This window comes from Trachurus trachurus (assembly GCF_905171665.1).
Source record: "Trachurus trachurus genome assembly, chromosome: 22".
Classification (NCBI taxonomy): domain Eukaryota; kingdom Metazoa; phylum Chordata; class Actinopteri; order Carangiformes; family Carangidae; genus Trachurus; species Trachurus trachurus.
The window spans coordinates 1,262,618-1,280,429 of NC_139907.1; the positions used below are offsets into that span (position 1 = coordinate 1,262,618).

General features: G+C 43.6%; 1 protein-coding gene across 9 annotated transcripts in view; it reads left to right on the top strand.

Moving 5' to 3' along the window:
* Positions 1–17,812, top strand: part of hectd1 (HECT domain containing 1) — a 59,084-nt gene that overhangs the window by 18,038 nt on the left and 23,234 nt on the right. For 5 of the 9 annotated variants that reach the window (XM_083998761.1, XM_083998767.1, XM_083998764.1 and 2 more), the window contains exons 11-26: positions 128–302; positions 1,203–1,341; positions 2,476–2,646; positions 3,251–3,286; positions 4,358–4,583; positions 5,610–5,873; positions 7,119–7,330; positions 8,132–8,278; positions 9,347–9,441; positions 9,553–9,658; positions 10,372–10,506; positions 11,462–11,601; positions 12,191–12,403; positions 13,546–13,656; positions 14,571–14,737; positions 16,033–16,209. In XM_083998761.1, coding sequence (XP_083854887.1) covers positions 128–302; positions 1,203–1,341; positions 2,476–2,646; positions 3,251–3,286; positions 4,358–4,583; positions 5,610–5,873; positions 7,119–7,330; positions 8,132–8,278; positions 9,347–9,441; positions 9,553–9,658; positions 10,372–10,506; positions 11,462–11,601; positions 12,191–12,403; positions 13,546–13,656; positions 14,571–14,737; positions 16,033–16,209 — 2,514 coding nt within the window. The remainder of the gene's footprint in view (positions 1–127; positions 303–1,202; positions 1,342–2,475; positions 2,647–3,250; positions 3,287–4,357; positions 4,584–5,609; positions 5,874–7,118; positions 7,331–8,131; positions 8,279–9,346; positions 9,442–9,552; positions 9,659–10,371; positions 10,507–11,461; positions 11,602–12,190; positions 12,404–13,545; positions 13,657–14,570; positions 14,738–16,032; positions 16,210–17,812) is intronic. The other 4 variants (XM_083998766.1, XM_083998768.1, XM_083998763.1 and 1 more) reach the window with 3 other exon arrangements.

A 17,812-nucleotide genomic window follows, 5' to 3' on the forward strand; every position in this document is an offset into this window, starting at 1 on the left:
GTGCAGCTCAGATATTTGCATTTTATTTGAACTCGATTTATATTTGAGAAAGTGAAAGTATAGAATATAGTTGTTTATCATTGTGTGTGGTGTTTTAATCATAATTTTATTCTGTGTGTGTGTGCAGGGGACTGGATGTGTCCGGTGAACAAGGGCGACGACAAGAAGAAGAAGGACGTGAACAAGGAGGAGGAGGAGGGCAGCGAGCCGCGAGGAGACCCCGAGATGGCGCCGCTCTACCTGAAGAGGCTGCTGCCCGTCTTCGCCCAGACCTTCCAGCAGACCATGCTGCCTTCCATCAGGTAACCACGGCAACCACACACAGAAGCTGTGTTCAGTCAATTTGGTCTACGTATGGGAAACAATAGGTGTGTGTTTGAGTAACATGAACGTTTGTGTTTCATTCTATAAACTACTGATAACAATTTCTCCCAAAAATTACAACTGGTCAAAATAACAAAAAAAGATGCAGTGTTTTCAGACCTCAAATAATACAAAGAAAACAAGTCGATATTCATTTTTAAACAGACCACTAATGTTTTAATTTAGGAAGAGTTCAGATTAATATAAATGGAAATTTAATCCTGCAGCAGCAGTAACTGTTTACTGATTTACTGACACATATGTTATAGTTCTAAGATTTTCTATTAAAATAAAGCCAATAATGACATTTTTTGTGTTCTCTTTTTATTTGGAAAAGTACCGAAAAACATGTTGGTACCGATACCGATACGGTACCAACATGTTGGTATCATGACAACACTAATATGGAGTAAATACCAGCTAACTAGCTAAGCTAACAGCCACAGCTCACGGTTGGGACACACAACAGTAGTTGACCAAACCAAACTTCCGATATTTCAACAGTTTATTGTCTGAGTAACACAACCACACAGAATCACATCCTCAAATGTTCCCACAAGTGTCTGGTTTTTATTATTTTATTTTTATGTGTCCAGTTTGTTTCATACGTCCATGGTTTGTTTACATGATTCTCGGCGCGTCTGCTGACGCAACCACGTTCAGTAAATTACCGTCTAGTGTCCGAATTCTCCTCCCGTCGTTCCCTACATCGTGTACATGATGTAGTGGATAGGGAGTGAGTGGATGATTTCGAACACAGCTAGAGAAACATCTGACTGAGCTCACATGACCCTCTGACTCCCGTGTGTGTGTGTGTGTGTTTGTGTGTGTGTCTCTAGGAAAGCCAGCCTGGCTCTGATCAGGAAGATGGTTCACTACAGCAGTGAGCTGCTGCTGAAGGAAGTGTGTGACAGCGAGACGGGACACAACCTGCCCACGGTGCTGGTGGAGATCACTGCTACGGTGCTGGACCAGGAGGTACACACTAAATACTACACACTACACACTATAAACTACACACTATAAACACTACATGCGCTACAGGCGGTGGAATAAAAGCTCCAGATCCCAAACTAATTAGAAACTAAAACCAGATTTAGACCAGATAAGAGGAAACGTGTGACAAGGTCTGCTCTGTTTTTATTGGACCAATCAGACAACAACAGCCAGCCAATCAGATCTTCTCATGGATCAGCCCTTCAAAATAAAACACTGGAGGGAAGAAGTGTTTCCTCCTCTTCATGCTTTGCGTTTGTGTTGTAGTCAATTTTTTTTTACCTTTTACTCTTGTTTTACCACCAGAAGGAGTGTGTTTTTAATGTTAATGACTAAAATGTAAACAGATTAAACAGCAACGACTTTGACTTTAAATTAATTGAGGTAACAGACAAACAAGACTTTTCCTCCAGATGTTAAGAACAAACACAGCATGTTGCAACACAACACTGCTCTATAAGGACTTGGAGTACCAACTAAATATTAATGCTCCTGAGCTTTAAACAGTTTCCATTTAAATAAATTATATTAGTAAAAAGTATATTATATTAGTATATTAGTAAAAAATTAAATAAAATAAATGTATTTTTAAATAAGATACAGGTCACAATATGTTTGTAATCACATATAAACAAGAGCATTGTGTGACACTTTTAATAAAAACAAGTTTATCCTGTTGTGTTACTTTAATCTCCTCTGATCGGGTCCAAAGTAACATTTCTCTTGAAATCAAATAACGCCGACGTGGTTTCACATCTGTACAGAATAAGACCTGGTATTGATGGAGAACATGTCAAAAACGTGTTTCTCTCTGTAACGTTGTCCTTTTTAAATGAAGTTTATCTGAAAAGTAAAGTAAAGTAGGGCTCTCCTCCAGTACAAGTTGAGTTTTGAGTTCAGTTTTGAATCTGTTTCGACTCTGAAACAGATTAACACACTCAAATAAAATCAATCAAACTGATGATTCTCATCCAAGAAACCGCCACAAAACTCAGATCTACCATCCGTCAGACTGCACCTGAACGCACCGTGCAGCTGTCAGACGTTTTCCCTCTGATCAGTACGTATAACTGTGACTGATGGAGCTGTGTGTGTGTGTGTGTGTGCTGGTGACAGGACGACGACGACGGCCACCTCCTGGCGCTGCAGATCATCAGAGACCTGGTGGACAAAGGAGGCGACGTGTTCCTGGACCAGCTGGCTCGGCTCGGCGTCATCAACAAGGTCTCCACGCTGGCCGGGCCGGCGTCCGACGACGAGAACGAGGACGAAGCCAAACCTGAGAAGGTAGAGAGAGAGAGAGAGTTAGAAAAAGTGCAAGTTGCTATTCGCAGGTGTTTTTGTGAATAAACTGTAATTCTCTTAAAGGGAAAGTTCAACATTTAGTCAAATTGGCCCATTGCCATAACCCCTATAGTCATAGCAGTAGATTCGTTACCTTTAATTGTCGGTGCAAGCTATTTTTAGAACGGCGGAGCAGAGCCGTGAGCTGCTCAGAGCTACGCTACGGAGGCTCATTATGGGATTTCTTGGTTTCCCTCATCAAATACACAATCCAACAACTCCACAACGCTCTGGTGGACAAGTTGTGAGCTGCACATTCACCACGCTATGAGATAATAACACAACGTTACCACACAGAGTTGTTTTAGAGGGAAATTCATGCAAAACCACTGATGCACGTTGCCTTCAGGGACAGTTTTTCATCAACAGTCTCTGAATTTCCCTCTAAAACAACTCTGTGTGGTAACGTTGTGTTATTATCTCATAGCGTGGTGAATGTGCAGCTCACAACAACAACAAAAAAGAAGAAAACTAATTGATACATTTTTGATTGTTTTTTTTAAATAGTTTTTCTGACTGAGTAATTTATTTCCCTCCTGTTTTTCAGAGATTTCAAAATCCCGCCAGAAGCTCCCAACCGCAGGTAACGTAAGGACTGATTTCAAAATAAAAGTGCTCCATCAGACAGTATAATATTACAGAACTCCACCTCAATCTGAATTTAAAGGGAACACAGTAAAAAAAAAAGAAACAGTGTCGTTAGGCTTTTCCTTTGAAAATCTACCTCACCTTGCAAATTATGCAACTGAATCCGTTTTGGAAGGTCACCTTTATTTTGAAATCAGTCCTTACACGCTCTATTTACATGTAGCACAAAAATATTGTCGGGGAAGTGGAGCCTTTACATATCATTGATCTAATAGATCTAATAGATTCATGATGAAGTGGAGGCTTGATCACAGCGGTTAAACGTTACCTGAAGGTCGGAGCTTCTCGCGGGATTTAGAAATCTTAAGCCAGTAATGTTTTTCGTGTATTTTTTTCCTAACAGAAATAATATTCCAAAAAGCAAACCAAATTATAATTTATATATTAATTACTGTAAAATTCGGAATATAAGTCGCACTGGTATATAAGTCGCAGTCTATTTTTGAGGGCCTCAAACTGGGAAAACAATGTTTTCTATTGCTATTTGGTATTAAATCATTATACAGGTTCCACATGTTTCTGTGCTGCAGTGTAGCTCTTTCTTGTTATTTTATATTTAAAAAGAAAATAGATCGCGGGGTAATTTGAACACTGTATATTTAGTGCGATATAGTGCAGCAAGAGGAGGGGCAGAGATGAGAGACGATGAAATGCTGTTAAAAAAAAACCATAACAATAATATTACTTTATGTCGGAGACTATGGCCCAAATGAGTCTCGTTAATTACCGTCATCGGAAGCGCCGTTCTGCCCGCGTGGTCGTATGCAGATACAGGGCGCATTACCGCTTACACCTGTGTTCACACACATGTGGTCACAATGCGACTCTATAGGTCGCACCGGTGTATAAGCCACACCCAACTTTTTAGATGGAAAAAAAAAAGGAAAAAAGTGCGACTTATACACCGAATTTTATGGTACTCAGTAAATGCTGTTTGTGTGTGTGTGCTGTAGAGCTGTAGAGCCGGTGAAGATGACGCGGTGTGTTGTGTTGTGTGTCTGTGGAGCAGGAGGAGGAGGTGCAGGAGGATGCCCGGGAGGTGCAGCAGGGGAAGCCGTACCACTGGAGGGACTGGTCCATCATCCGCGGCCGCGACTGCCTCTACATCTGGTCGGACGCGGCGGCGCTGGAGCTCTCCAACGGCTCCAACGGCTGGTTCCGCTTCATCCTGGACGGGAAACTGGCCACCATGTACAGCAGCGGCAGCCCCGAGGGGGGGTCTGACAGCTCTGGTAACAACACACACAACCACACTCACACACACTCATGTAGCCACGTCACCATCACTGGTTTTCACAGTTAAATGCAGTATTAAAACGCCACAATTATTTATTTAATAAAGATTCCTCAGTACCATCACTTTCCAAAAAGATTCTGTCAGAACCATCAAAGCTCAACTCACACAGAACGAAAACAACGTTGCACAACAACTGTGTCAAGCGTTGTTTTAGTATTTTTAGTTTCAGAACAGAGACGTGACCGAGTGGTAAAGTTTTGTCAGAGGGAGATTTATTTCCCCTCCAAATAAACGTATTAAAGGAGCAGCGCCCTTTTTTTCTTTTTTTTTTTTACAAAGAACAGACAAAAAAAATGAATTAATCCGGCCCAAAGAAGAAGCCAGGTGGCAGCGATGGCGACGATCGTAGCGGAAATAATGAAAGTAATGCCAAAAAAACACTGCGTATCTCGAAATCAGGAAGGTGCCAAGTAGCCTACTCACTTTAAGTAACAATTGCAGATGAGAACCGTGTCAAAAAGGAAAAATGGAAAGAAAAAAAAATCGATCATGGACTTCATGATCGATTACCATGGCAACAAACAAAGCTTCGATTTTTTTGGGTCAGCCCTAGAAAAAACGCTCTGGGCGCTTCCTTCTTCGTCACGGCGCTCAGAGTTGAAATCTGTTCAACTTTTGGAACAGCGCGCCGCTCATCAAGCGGCTCGGAAGTGCGACTGCTCGTTTTGTAACCTGGTTACGGCAGCGTTCTGAGAGAGATAGAGAGCGCGTTTGGTGGACACGGCCGTTGGTCGTGGGCGCTAAGAGCGCTGAAAGCGCGTCCGGTGGACACAGCCCCTTATGAGTCAAAAGAGAGAGACTTTCCTTATTACTGAGGCCGATTCTGAAGTAGCCTACAGCTTAATCAAGGCATCTGTAGAGGCAGCCATGGCCACCGACTATAGTACTTTGATATTTTCTCAATTTATGTGTTTTTATGCGTCTCACTAACCTCCATCTCCGTCTCGTCCTGGTCCTCCAGAGTCCCGCAGCGAGTTCCTGGAGAAGCTGCAGCGAGCTCGTAGCCAGGTGAAGCCGGTGACGCCGAGTCAGCCCATCCTGTCCAGCGTGGGTCCCACCAAGCTGACGGTGGGGAACTGGTCCCTCACCTGCCTGAAGGACGGAGAGATCGCCATCCACAACTCTGACGGCCAGCAGGCCACCATCCTGAAGGAAGACCTGCCCGGCTTCGTGTTCGAGTCCAACCGGGGAACCAAACACTCGTTCACCGCAGAGACCTCGCTCGGTGAGTCAACGATGCCGCTCGATGTGCACCGTCTCTTTGTTACTGCTCTGAGTTTCTGTGATTCTCCATTCTCATTCGGTCAAAAAAAAAGAACCCATGTGCTTCTAGATTCACTACTTTTATTTAAAAAAACTGTTTCACATTAAATCTTCTTGTATTAAACCTCCACTGAGCTTCAACAAGTTTAAAGAGCAGCAGAAACATGAAGTAAGAACAGAGGTGAAAAAAAAGGTGAAAATGTCTCGACACCGACAGGAAGTCGTGTAGTCGTCGCCTTCATCCTTCAATTAGTTCAACAACACAACTGTTGTTTTCATTCATTCACTTTCAACCTGTTTTTAAAACCATCTGTTGATTCATTTTTAGCTGATTACAGTTTAACCTTCGTTTTCACTCCGGTCCAAACAGAGCATCACATTTCCAGCAGAAACCTCAATTAATTTAGACCATTGTTGACGGTTTATGTAGAGCCATAGTGTATTCTATATTACAGCTATGGACACACACTATGGCTCGTTTGAAAGGTGAAACTTTCTGCTTCCAATGGAAACAAACTGTTTATTTCTACCTGCCTCCATTCCTGAGACATCCCAAGATAAACAGTGGCCAGTTTTCATCAAAACTCCCGCTTGTTTTCTAGAAATGGAGATATAATGTAGCGTCTTTTATGAGATATGTGCCTGTCGCTCTTCATTTCTGGGTCAAAGGGCTCGTCGTGTTAGATAAATATTGTTATTCTATTCACAAAACCACCATGGGGGGCGCTACACAACAACAATAACACAACTACTGCTGGACCGGGCGGGTGAAAGCGGAGCGGCTGAGCTCCAGTCAAACTCTTTGTAAATGTAAATGTATTTTATTTATACAGCCTTTTACAACAATCCTTTTGGTGTAGCTACCAAAGTGCTTTACAGCAGCTAATAAATAAAGAGAAAAATAAGTAAAAACAATAAAAGAACAGTGAAAGCAATAAAATACAACAAAATCAAATAAGATAAAATAAGATAGAAGGGTATTAAAAGAGTCCAGATTGTGAGTTTTCATGATAGATAGATAGATAATTTATTAATACAGACTCTGGGTCCAGTTAAAAAACAGAGTAACAAAAAGAGTTTGTGATCGTCGTCTATTTCAGTTCTGTTCATCGTAGAGTTCCCAAATTCACACATAAGGTGTAAAATAACATGAGTTGAGGTGTGTGTGTCTATGTGTGTGTGTGTGTGTGTGTGTGTGTGTGTGCAGGCTCAGAGTTTGTGACGGGCTGGACGGGGAAGCGCGGCAGGAAGCTGAAGTCGAAGCTGGAGAAGACGAAGCAGAAGGTGAAGAGCATGGCCCGAGAGCTGTACGACGACCACTTCAAGGCCGTGGAGAGCATGCCGCGCGGCGTGGTCGTCACGCTCAGGAACATCTCCACGCAGCTCGAGTCGTCATGGGAACTGCACACCAACAGACAGGTAGCACACACAACAACACACACACAGACAGGTAGCACACACATCACGTCAGTTTCACGTGTCTTCAGGAACATATTCTAACATATTTATTCTGTTTTCGATCAAATCTCGTGTTTCACTTTACACATATTTAACCCTCCTGTTTCCTTCTGGGTTAGATTGATCCAATTTGTTCCCTTCCTCCCTTCTTTCCCTTCTTCCTTCCTTTCTTCCTTCCTTCTGTTCTTCCTTCCGTTCTCCCTTACTTCTTTCCACAATCCTTTTTTCCTTCCTTCCTTCCTTCCTTCCTTCCTTCCTTCCTTCCTTCCTTCCTCCCTTCTTTCCTTTCCTTCCTTCCCTTCATCTTCACTTCTTCTTCCTTCCTCTTTTGATCCAATTGACCCCCCATCTTTCCTGCCTTCCTTTTCCCTTCTTTCTTTCCTCCCTTCTTTCCCTACTTCCTTCCTTGAACGAATCTGTTCCCTCCCTCTATTTTTCTGTCCTTCCCTTTTCCCTCCTTCCCTTCCTTCTTCCTTCCTTTTTGACCCAATCAGTCCCCTCCCTCCATATATCTTTCCTTCCTTTTTCCCTTTTTTCTTACCTCCCATCTTTCCCTTCCTTCCTTCCTTCCTTCCTTCCTTCCTTCCTTCCTTCCTTCCTTCCTTCCTTCCTTCCTTCCTTCCCTTTGTCCTTCCTTCCTTGACCCAGGTGGACAACAGGAGGGTTAAAAACATGTGTATTTATATGTTACATGTGCTTATTGATGATCTCCTGTGTGTGTGTGTGTGTGTGTGTGTGTTTCTCTGTGTGTGTGTGTGTCAGTGTGTGGAGGGGGAGAACACGTGGAGGGACCTGATGAAGACGGCTCTAGAGAACCTCATCGTGGTGCTGAAGGACGAGAACACCATCTCTCCCTACGAGATGTGCAGCAGCGGCCTGGTCCAGGCGCTGTTCACCGTCCTCAACAACGTGGGTCGCTCAACACGTACACACACACACACGCACACACACACACACACACACACACACGCACACACACGCTTTTATTCACATTCAGGAATATCGAATTAAAAACTCCTCATGGAAATAATTAACCTAACCCTAAACATACCAATGTTTGGCCTGTCACATCTCCACAATTCATCCCATCTAATGCTGTAATACTTTAAAAAAGAGAGGAGACCTTAGAGAACCAATAACAATGCTTTAATTTATCACATGACTTTCAAGAAGCCACCGAAACCCTTTTTTGCAGACTTTTTCAAAGGAAACAGGTTTGCCATTTTGCTCCACTAAAACGGTCTGAAAACATACAGTAACTTCCTGGCCCTTTTTCATCTGGAAAAAAATATATTTACACTAATAGATTAGTAAAGTTTAATTTCTAATAGTTCCATGCAATTTATGTGCTTTTGGAAATATTGTAGAGAAAATCCTGGAAAAAAAGTGGTACAATTTTTTTTTTAAAACAAAGAAAGTGAAAAAAAATTCTAGAAAAAAGTGGAAAAATTTCTTCAAAACAAAAAAGTTTTTTTTTTTAATTCTTGAAAAAGTGGTAAAATTTCAAAAAAAAAAAAAAAAAAATTCTAGAAAAAAGTGGAAAAAGTAAAAAAGAAAAATTCTCAAAAACATGTCCAATATTCACCAACTTCACTTGGCCGGCGTGCGTGTGGCTCAGTGGTTTCCAGTAGAGCTGCAACTAACCATTATTTTCATTATGGATAAATCTGTCTTTAATTATTTAAACGATTAATCGATTAGTAGTTTGGTCAATAAAATGTTAAAAAATATCAATCGGTGTTTCCTCAAATGTCTTGTTTTGTCCACAAACCAAAGAGAGACTCAGTTTATTGTCATAAAGGAACAAAGAAACCAGAAATATTCACATTGAAGAAGCTGCAATCAGAGAATTTAGACTTTTTTTCTTAAAAAAAACGACTCAAACTGATTATTAGATTATCAGAATAGTTGACGATTAATTTAATAATCGATTATTGTGTGATTAATTGACCTGTGTGTGTGTGTGTGTGTGTGCAGAGTTTGGAGCTGGACCTGAAACATGATTGTAAACCTTTGATGGAGAGGATCAATGTCTTTAAGGCGGCTTTCAGCGAGAACGAAGACCACGAGAGGTAAGGACACGCCCCCCCCACACACACACACCTCCGCCTGTTACCGTGACGACCACCACCGCCAGCTTTATTAACGTGACTGTGTGTGTGTGTGCGTGTGTGTGTGTGTAGCCGTCCAGCTGTGGCCTTAATCCGTAAACTGATCGCTGTCCTGGAGTCGATTGAACGTCTACCTCTGCACCTGTACGACACTCCAGGATCCTCATACAACCTGCAGGTCAGACACACACATCCTTCCTTCCTTCCTTCCTTCCTTCCTTCCTTCCTTCCTTCCTTCTTTCCTTCCTTCCTTCCAGCCGTCCTTCCTTCCTTCCCTTCAACGTCACTTCCTTTTCCTTCCCATTTTGATCCAATTAACCCTCCATCTTTTTTTCCTTCCTTTTCCCTTCCTTCTTTCCTTCCTTCTTTCCCTTCTTCCTTCCTTGAACGAATCAGTCCCCTCCCTCCCTCCATCTTTCTTTACTTCCTTTTCCCTTCCTTCTTTCCCTTTGTCCTTCCCTCCTTCCTTTCTGTCCTTCCTTTTCCCCTTCCTTCTTTCCACAATCCTTTTCCCTCCCTCCCTCCCTTCCTTCCTTCCTTCTTCCTTCCTTTTTGACCCAATCAGTCCCCTCCCTCCATATATCTTCCCTCACTTTTTCCCTTCCTTCTTTCCTCCCGTCTTTCCCTTTGCCCTGTCCTTCCTTCCCTCCTTCCTTCCTTCCTTCCTTCCTTCCTTCCTTCCTTCCTTCCTTCCTTCCTACTTTTCCTTCCTACTTTTCCTTTGTCCTTCCTTCCTTCCTTCCTTCCTTCCTTCCTTCCTTCCTTGACCCAGGTGGACAACAGGAGGGTTAAAAACATGTGTATTATATGTTACATGTGCTTATTGATGATCTCCTGTGTGTGTGTGTGTGTGTGTGTGTGTGTGTGTGTGTGTGTGTGTGTGTGTCTCAGATCTTGACGAGGAGGTTGCGTTTCCGTCTGGAGCGGGCGCCGGGCGAGACGGCGCTGATCGACCGGACCGGACGCATGTTGAAGATGGAGCCGCTGGCGACGGTCGAGTCTCTGGAGCAGTACCTGCTGAAGATGGTGAGGAGGGTTACACACACACAAACACACACACACAGAAACGCACACACATAGTAGTGATGTATCTGCTGGTTTGACTTGAAATGAAACGACTTGAAAAGAAGCTTTCGCGTCATTTATCGTTCTTTCATTGAGTCGGTTTTATCATTGTTTTTGGTGTCATGGTTTGGTCACATCTCCTTAAAAGAGAGGAAGGAACGCCTTAAACCAAATAGTCTAATGTTGAGTCTCAGCTTTCCCCAGCATCTCTGTATTCTAGACAATTACAGAGGATCGATTTCTATATTTTAAATTATGACTATCTCCCTTTGAACTGTGAATTCGAGCTTCTCCCCTCCAGACAGAGGTACAAGACCAGGGTTTCCGCGGGGTGTTAAAAAGCCTAAAAAAGTCTAAATCTTAATTTAAGGCCTTAAAAAGTCTTAAATAATTTTAGACAAGTCTCAATTTTTGTACCTCAAATGCTCGATAAAATGCTCCCGCAACACTCCATTGTGCGTTACATGTGACTTACATAATGCAGCCAGCCAAGTTTGGGAAATCTGCAGAAACTCTGAAGACAAAATGTTATAGGAGCAGTTTTGTTCCTGCTGCCATCACAGAGTTGAACAGGCTGTAACTAGACACTGTGCACAGGCTTTATTTATTTATTCATATTATTTTATTGTAGCCAAGTATCCAGGTTTTTTAACTCTTTGTATCATTGTTTTAAACTCATTTTATTGTCATAATTTTCTGTTCAAGGAAATCTGTGTGTTTATTGTTGGAGCCTTGAGCTCTGTAACACTTTATCTTGGTTTCTGGTTTATTATGTTTGTATGATGAAATGTCAAATGTGTGAATTAGAACTCACTGCAGGACGAATCTACCTACGGGTATGAATAAAGAAACCTGACCCTGACTCCTCCTCCTCCTCCTCCTCCTCCTCCTCCTCCTCCTCCTCCTCCTCCTCCAGGTGGCGAAGCAGTGGTACGACTTTGAGCGCTCGTCCTTCGTCTTCGTGAGGAAGCTGAGGGAGGGTCAGACCTTCACCTTCAGACACCAGCACGACTTTGACGAGAACGGCATCATCTACTGGGTCGGAACCAACGCCAAGTAAGAACAGGGTATCCGCGGGGTCTTGAAAAGTATTAAAAGTTGATAAATCAATTTTGTGAAAATGAAGACCCTTAAAAAGTATTAAAAAGTCTTTTCACTACTTTATAAAGTCTTAAATTTAAAATAAAATAAATAATAAAAGTTATTTTTTCTGAACTGGCTGTCCAAGAGTTTGAGTCCTAAAAACATTGTAAAAGTGTGTGAATTTATTCATTTAATTAAAAAAGAAAGATGAACCGGTACATTAAAAAAACAAAAGAAGATTTTTTTGCCTTTGATTTATTATCCCAGCCTATTTTGAATTCTGTTGTATCATGGTCCAGTCTTTATCACAAACTAAAACTGTTGCGTTAAAAGTGTCACTGATGTAAACGGTTACAGCTTGAAGTGGCAGTGAGGTATTAAAAAATATTGAGATGGTCTTGAAAAAGTCTTAAAAAGGTGTTAGAATTAGCTTTAAGATTCCTGTATTTACCCTGAAGAAGGAACGAGTCGACTGCGTTCAGAGGCTTCGTCGTCTGAGCAGCAGCTTCCCTCCGATTCTCTCTCTGATCCGATCTCTCTTTTTTTTCTCCCGTGTCCTCAGGACGGCTTACGAGTGGGTGAACCCCGCCGCCTACGGCCTGGTGGTGGTGACATCATCAGAGGGGAGGAACCTCCCGTACGGGCGACTGGAGGACATCCTGAGCCGGGACAGCTCCGCCCTCAACTGCCACACCAACGACGACAAGAACGCCTGGTTCGCCGTCGACCTCGGCCTCTGGGTCATCCCCTCCGCCTACACACTGAGACACGCCAGGTAATAAATCAAACACACACACTGAGACACGCCAGGTAACAAACCAAACACACACACTGAGACACGCCAGGTAACAAACCAAACACACACACTGAGACACGCCAGGTAATAAACCAAACACACACACACTGAGACACGCCAGGTAACAAACCAAACACACACACTGAGACACGCCAGGTAACAAACCAAACACACACACTGAGACACGCCAGGTAATAAACCAAACGCACCCTGAGACACGCCAGGTAACGAACCAAACGCTCACACTGAGACACAACAGGTAATAAACCAAACACACACTAAGACACGCTTAACTGTGATTTTCTGCCTCTGCGCTGGTCTCACATTTGGGCTGATTCTGACCAAACGGTAGCTCCTATCAGAAAAAGAAGCAGACCGTGGGCATCGTAAGGACTTCTCGAACGCTTTGATATGATTTTGTGTTTCTACAGTGAATATTTTAGAAACACTTGCGAGTTATAAACAGGGGTCCCCTTCTGCTCCTCTCAGAAAATCTTTGTATTGGAGTCAATGAGGAGCAGAGACAGACGTGGCCGCACTTACAGGCTCACAGTTTAAATTCTGTTAGTTTCTCTGCTTTGATGAAAACATTGATAGAGAGAGGACAAGTTTGTCTACAACTGTGGGAAAAATCATGTGTGTAGAGTGTAAATTGTGGCGGTGAGCAGCTTGGAAAGAGAAAAGTTTCAGGCAACTTCTCCCACTCTAGCTGATGATATCACCCACTCTAGCCCGAACATTCCGTGCAATACACACTCATTATAATCTCAGCATTTCTCCAAATATGGTCATGGTCATTGAACAGTGATTGATCAAAAACTATAATACCTATCGAAACGTGGATTGATACACCAATAGATGAGACTTGTGTCTACAGTTTAAAGTTTAAATGGCGTCTCTAGCTGAAAGTATGCCGGAGTAGTGGACGTTTGAAAAAGAAAAAGAAACAACAACTGTGACCTCTACAGCGTTGTCAGTGCCTCGGTGTGTTTGCCCCCGTGGCCCTAAAAATGAAAGCAGATGTTTTCTCAGTTGAATTTTCTAAAGTTTCTGCTGCTTCCTCTTGCCCCTCCCCCTCCTCTTGCCCCTCCCTCCTCTTGCCCCTCCCCCTCCCGTCTCAGGGGCTACGGCCGCTCGGCGCTGAGGAACTGGGTCTTCCAGGTGTCGAAGGACGGTCAGAACTGGACGACTCTCTACAACCACGTGGACGACTGCAGCCTCAACGAACCGGGGTACGACTTCTCTAAAACCACAGCGCAGTTGTTCAAAAGGTTCAAAAGGTTCAATCTGGATCAAAATGGTCCGGATTTTGAAATCCCCTGTTTTTTTAGGATTACATAATCCGTCTTTATTTTTATCCCAGTTGTTCAAAGCTCAGTTGGGTTGGATCAGTCTGATAGAGCAGCAGCATGGAACCACTCAGTTATTTAGAAATGGGGTTTATGTGTTGTTTTCTGTGCTCTGTGTTGTTTCTTCAATGTCTTCTTTAGAAAAAAAAAAGAACAAAAAATAAATTATACAGTTCATTAGTCAAATACATTGTGAATATTTTCCCATCTGTTTTAAATTCAAACTCCAAAATCCAAATTTTTATTGAATTATCCAGTTGTTGGGGGGAAAGTTCTTAATTTGTTGAATGATCAAAAGTTAAATTTATTTACTTAATCACTGTAATGGTTTGAAAATCAGGTGCAATATATAAATCAATATATGTATAAATATTACATTATAAATATTGTTTGGTGGATTCAGGAACAAAATGCGATTTCAATTCAAACTGCTACGATCAGAATAATCCTGATGTTTTGGATCAAAGTTTTCCTGATCTGACTAAAAAGGACAACAGTAGGGCTGCAACTAACAATTATTTACATTATCAATTAATCTGTCGATTATTTAAACGATTCATTGAGTAGTGGTTTGGTCAATAAAATGTTAATAAATGTCGATCAGTGTTTCCCAAACCACAAGATGTCGTCCTATATTCAGTTTATTGTCATAAAGGAACAAAGAAACCACAAATATCAACATTTAAGAAGCTGAAATCAGATAATTTTGCGTTTTTTTTTCTTAAAAAATAATAAATTAATAATTATTATAATCGATAATTGTTTGATTAATCTATATTGTTTGTTGTGTGCTGCAGGTCTACGGCCACGTGGCCTCTGGACCCGTCCAAGGAGGAGAAACAGGGCTGGAGACACATCCGCATCAAGCAGATGGGGAAGAACGCCAGCGGACAGACTCACTACCTGTCGCTGTCGGGACTCGAACTCTACGGCACCGTGACCGCCGTCTGCGAGGACCAGCTCGGTGAGCGCCACGCTACACTGCGCTACTCGCACGCACACACACGCCAACAACATAGTTGTTATGGACACGACTTTCACTTCCTGTTTTTATATTTGTATAAACAGGAAGTGATGAATGGGAGGGGCCGGGGGCGGAGCCTTTTACACATTGAGTTGCTATGGAAACGGGTTCTGATGACTTGGTAACGTCTTATCCACCACTTTCCAGAGAATGACGCTGGGTGTCGCCATGACGCTCCACTCCACCGTTACTGTATTGTTGTAGCATAGACTGGTTGATAGACATCGGCCGTGATGACTTTATTTATAATCATCACCTCATTTTAATGAGAACAATACGGACGAGGTTTTAACTTTATGTCACATTTTCACGTCACTATATCACCGTTGTGACTACTCTGATGTTTATGAAGTCTATAAAACGAATTGTTGAACAAACCTTTTAGATTAGCTGGGCTAACCGTTAGCTGTTAGCCGTTAGCAGTGTCAATAAACAATAACTCAATAAACGGCCCATGAAAAAAATATTTTCTCCAGCGGATATCTGAGTTCCAACATGACTGAGCTAACTGGAGTAGTTTCATGTCGTGTCCGACAACGGGAGGGTTTTAACAGCTGACGTCCTGATGTTAGCTTAGCTGCTGCTGTTAGCTTAGCTGTCAGCAGCAGCAAAGCTAACAACTACGATAACCATGACTAATTACAAAAACGTGCACACAGAAATAGTAATGTTTGTTCAATAATTCGTTTTATAGACATAACAAACATCAGATTTAGTCACAACAGTTTTGGCAGCCCGGAGCCCCCACATGTGGTACCTACACCGGTGGCTAACGCTACCAGTTAGCCGCTCGCTAGAACTGGTGGCTAACGCTACCAGTTAGCCGCTAACGCTACCAGTTAGCCGCTTGCTAGAACTGGTGGCTAACGCTACCAGTTAGCCGCTAACGCTACCAGTTAGCCGCTTGCTAGAACTGGTGGCTAACGCTACCAGTTAGCCGCTTGCTAGAACTGGTGGCTAACGCTACCAGTTAGCCGCTTGCTAGAACTGGTGGCTAACGCTACCAGTTAGCCGCTAACGCTACCAGTTAGCCGCTTGCTAGAACTGGTGGCTAACGCTACCAGTTAGCCGCTCGCTAGAATGCTGCTAAAACCCACTTCTGTTGTGGTGTGACGCAATGGATCATGGGAAAATAAAGTGGTGGATACGCATCACATGACTGACGTTGCCCCTCCCTCTCTTTTTCTTGCCTTTCTCCTCTTCCTCTCTCTCTGCCCCCCCCCCCCCCCCCTCAGGTAAAGCTGTGAAGGAGGCGGAGGCGAACCTGCGTCGTCAGCGGCGACTGTTCCGTTCCCAGGTGATGAAGTACATCGTTCCCGGAGCGCGGGTCGTCCGCGGCATCGACTGGAAGTGGCGGGATCAGGACGGCAACCCGGCGGGAGAGGGGACGGTCACCGGGGAAGCTCACAACGGTAAGAAGATAAGATGGCCGCCGCCGCCGCTCCGTCCGCACCGCGTTGCCGGCGGCAGCAGCAGCAGCAGCAGACGAACGACATCACAGCAGATTGTCCTCGTGACGCGTTGTTTGAATTAACTTTATTTAAAAACACACGCGACACAACGCGACGGGTTCGGTAGAAAGAAAACGACGACTCGTTAATCTGGAGACTGAGACGTCCAACCAGCACCTCCTCTTTCTCCTCTTCCACCTTTCTCCTCCTCCTCCTCTCTCCTCCTCTTCCTTCTCTCTCCTCCTCTTCCTCTCTCTTCCTCCTCTCTCCTCCTCTTCCTCCTCCTCTTCCTCTTTCTCTTCCTCCTCCTTCTCCCTCCTCTTCCTCCTCTCTCTTCCTCCTCTTCCTCCTCTTCCTCTCTCTTCCTCCTCTCTCCTCCTCTTCCTCCTCCTCTCTCCTCTTTCTCCTCCTCTTTTTCTCTCTCTCCTCTTCCTCCTCCTCTTTTTCTCTCTCTCCTCCTCCTCTTCCTCTTCTCCCTCCTCTTCCTCCTCCTCTTCTTCCTCTTCCTCCTCTTCTCTCTCCTCCTCTTCCTCCTCCTCCTCTTCCTCTTCCTTCTCCCTCCTCTTCCTCCTCTTCCTTTTCCTCTTCCTCCTCTTTCTCCTCCTTGTTTTCTCTCCTCTTCCTCCTTTTTTCTCTCTCTTCCTCTCTCCTCTCCCTCCTCCTCCTCTTCCTCCTCCTTCTGTCTCCTCTTCTTCCCGCTCCTCTCTCCTCTTCCTCTTCTCTTCTACCTCCTCTTCATCATCCTCCTCCACTTCCTCCTTCCTCCTCTTCGTCGTCGTCCTCCTCCTCTTCCTCCTCTTCTATGTCTCTGTCCATGATCTTATTATTTTTATTGATCATTGATTATTTATTGATTCCTATGTGAATGGAGCCCTGATGACGATGATGAAGATGAAGATGATGAAGATGATGATGATGAAGATGATGATGATGAAGAGCGTTAGTGTCGTTTCTTTTCTTCGTGGCTTCGACTCTTTTTTGCGTTTTGCCAGGAACTTTTTTGCTTTGATGTCGTTTTCTGTGACTGTTCATATTTTTCTCTCTTTATTGCTCCACCTGAACCACACACACACTCTCACACACACACACACACACACAGACACACACACACACACACACACACACACACACACACACACACACACACACAGAGAAACACACACACACACACACAGACAGAAACACACACGAGAGAGATGCTGTAAAGATTTCACGTTTAAATTTCTATTATGACATAAATGTGAAACTACAAACATCCCAGATTTAGAGTCAGAGTGAGACCTCCTCCTCCTCTTGTTGCTGAGGAGCAGCTACGTCTCAGTGGTTCAGGTGGAGCTGCTGCTGCTGCTGCTGTCTGTCTCCCCCCTTCTCTCTCTATCACTCCAACCCTTCTGTCTATCATCCTCTCCCACTCCCCCCCCCTCTCTTTGTCCCCCCTCTCCCCTCTCTCTGTCTCCCTCCTTATGTCTATCACTCCCCCCTCTCTGACGGTCTCTCACATCCATCTGTCTGTTTTCACCTATCTCTGTCCTCCTCTCCTCCTCTCTCCCCACTTCCTCCTCTC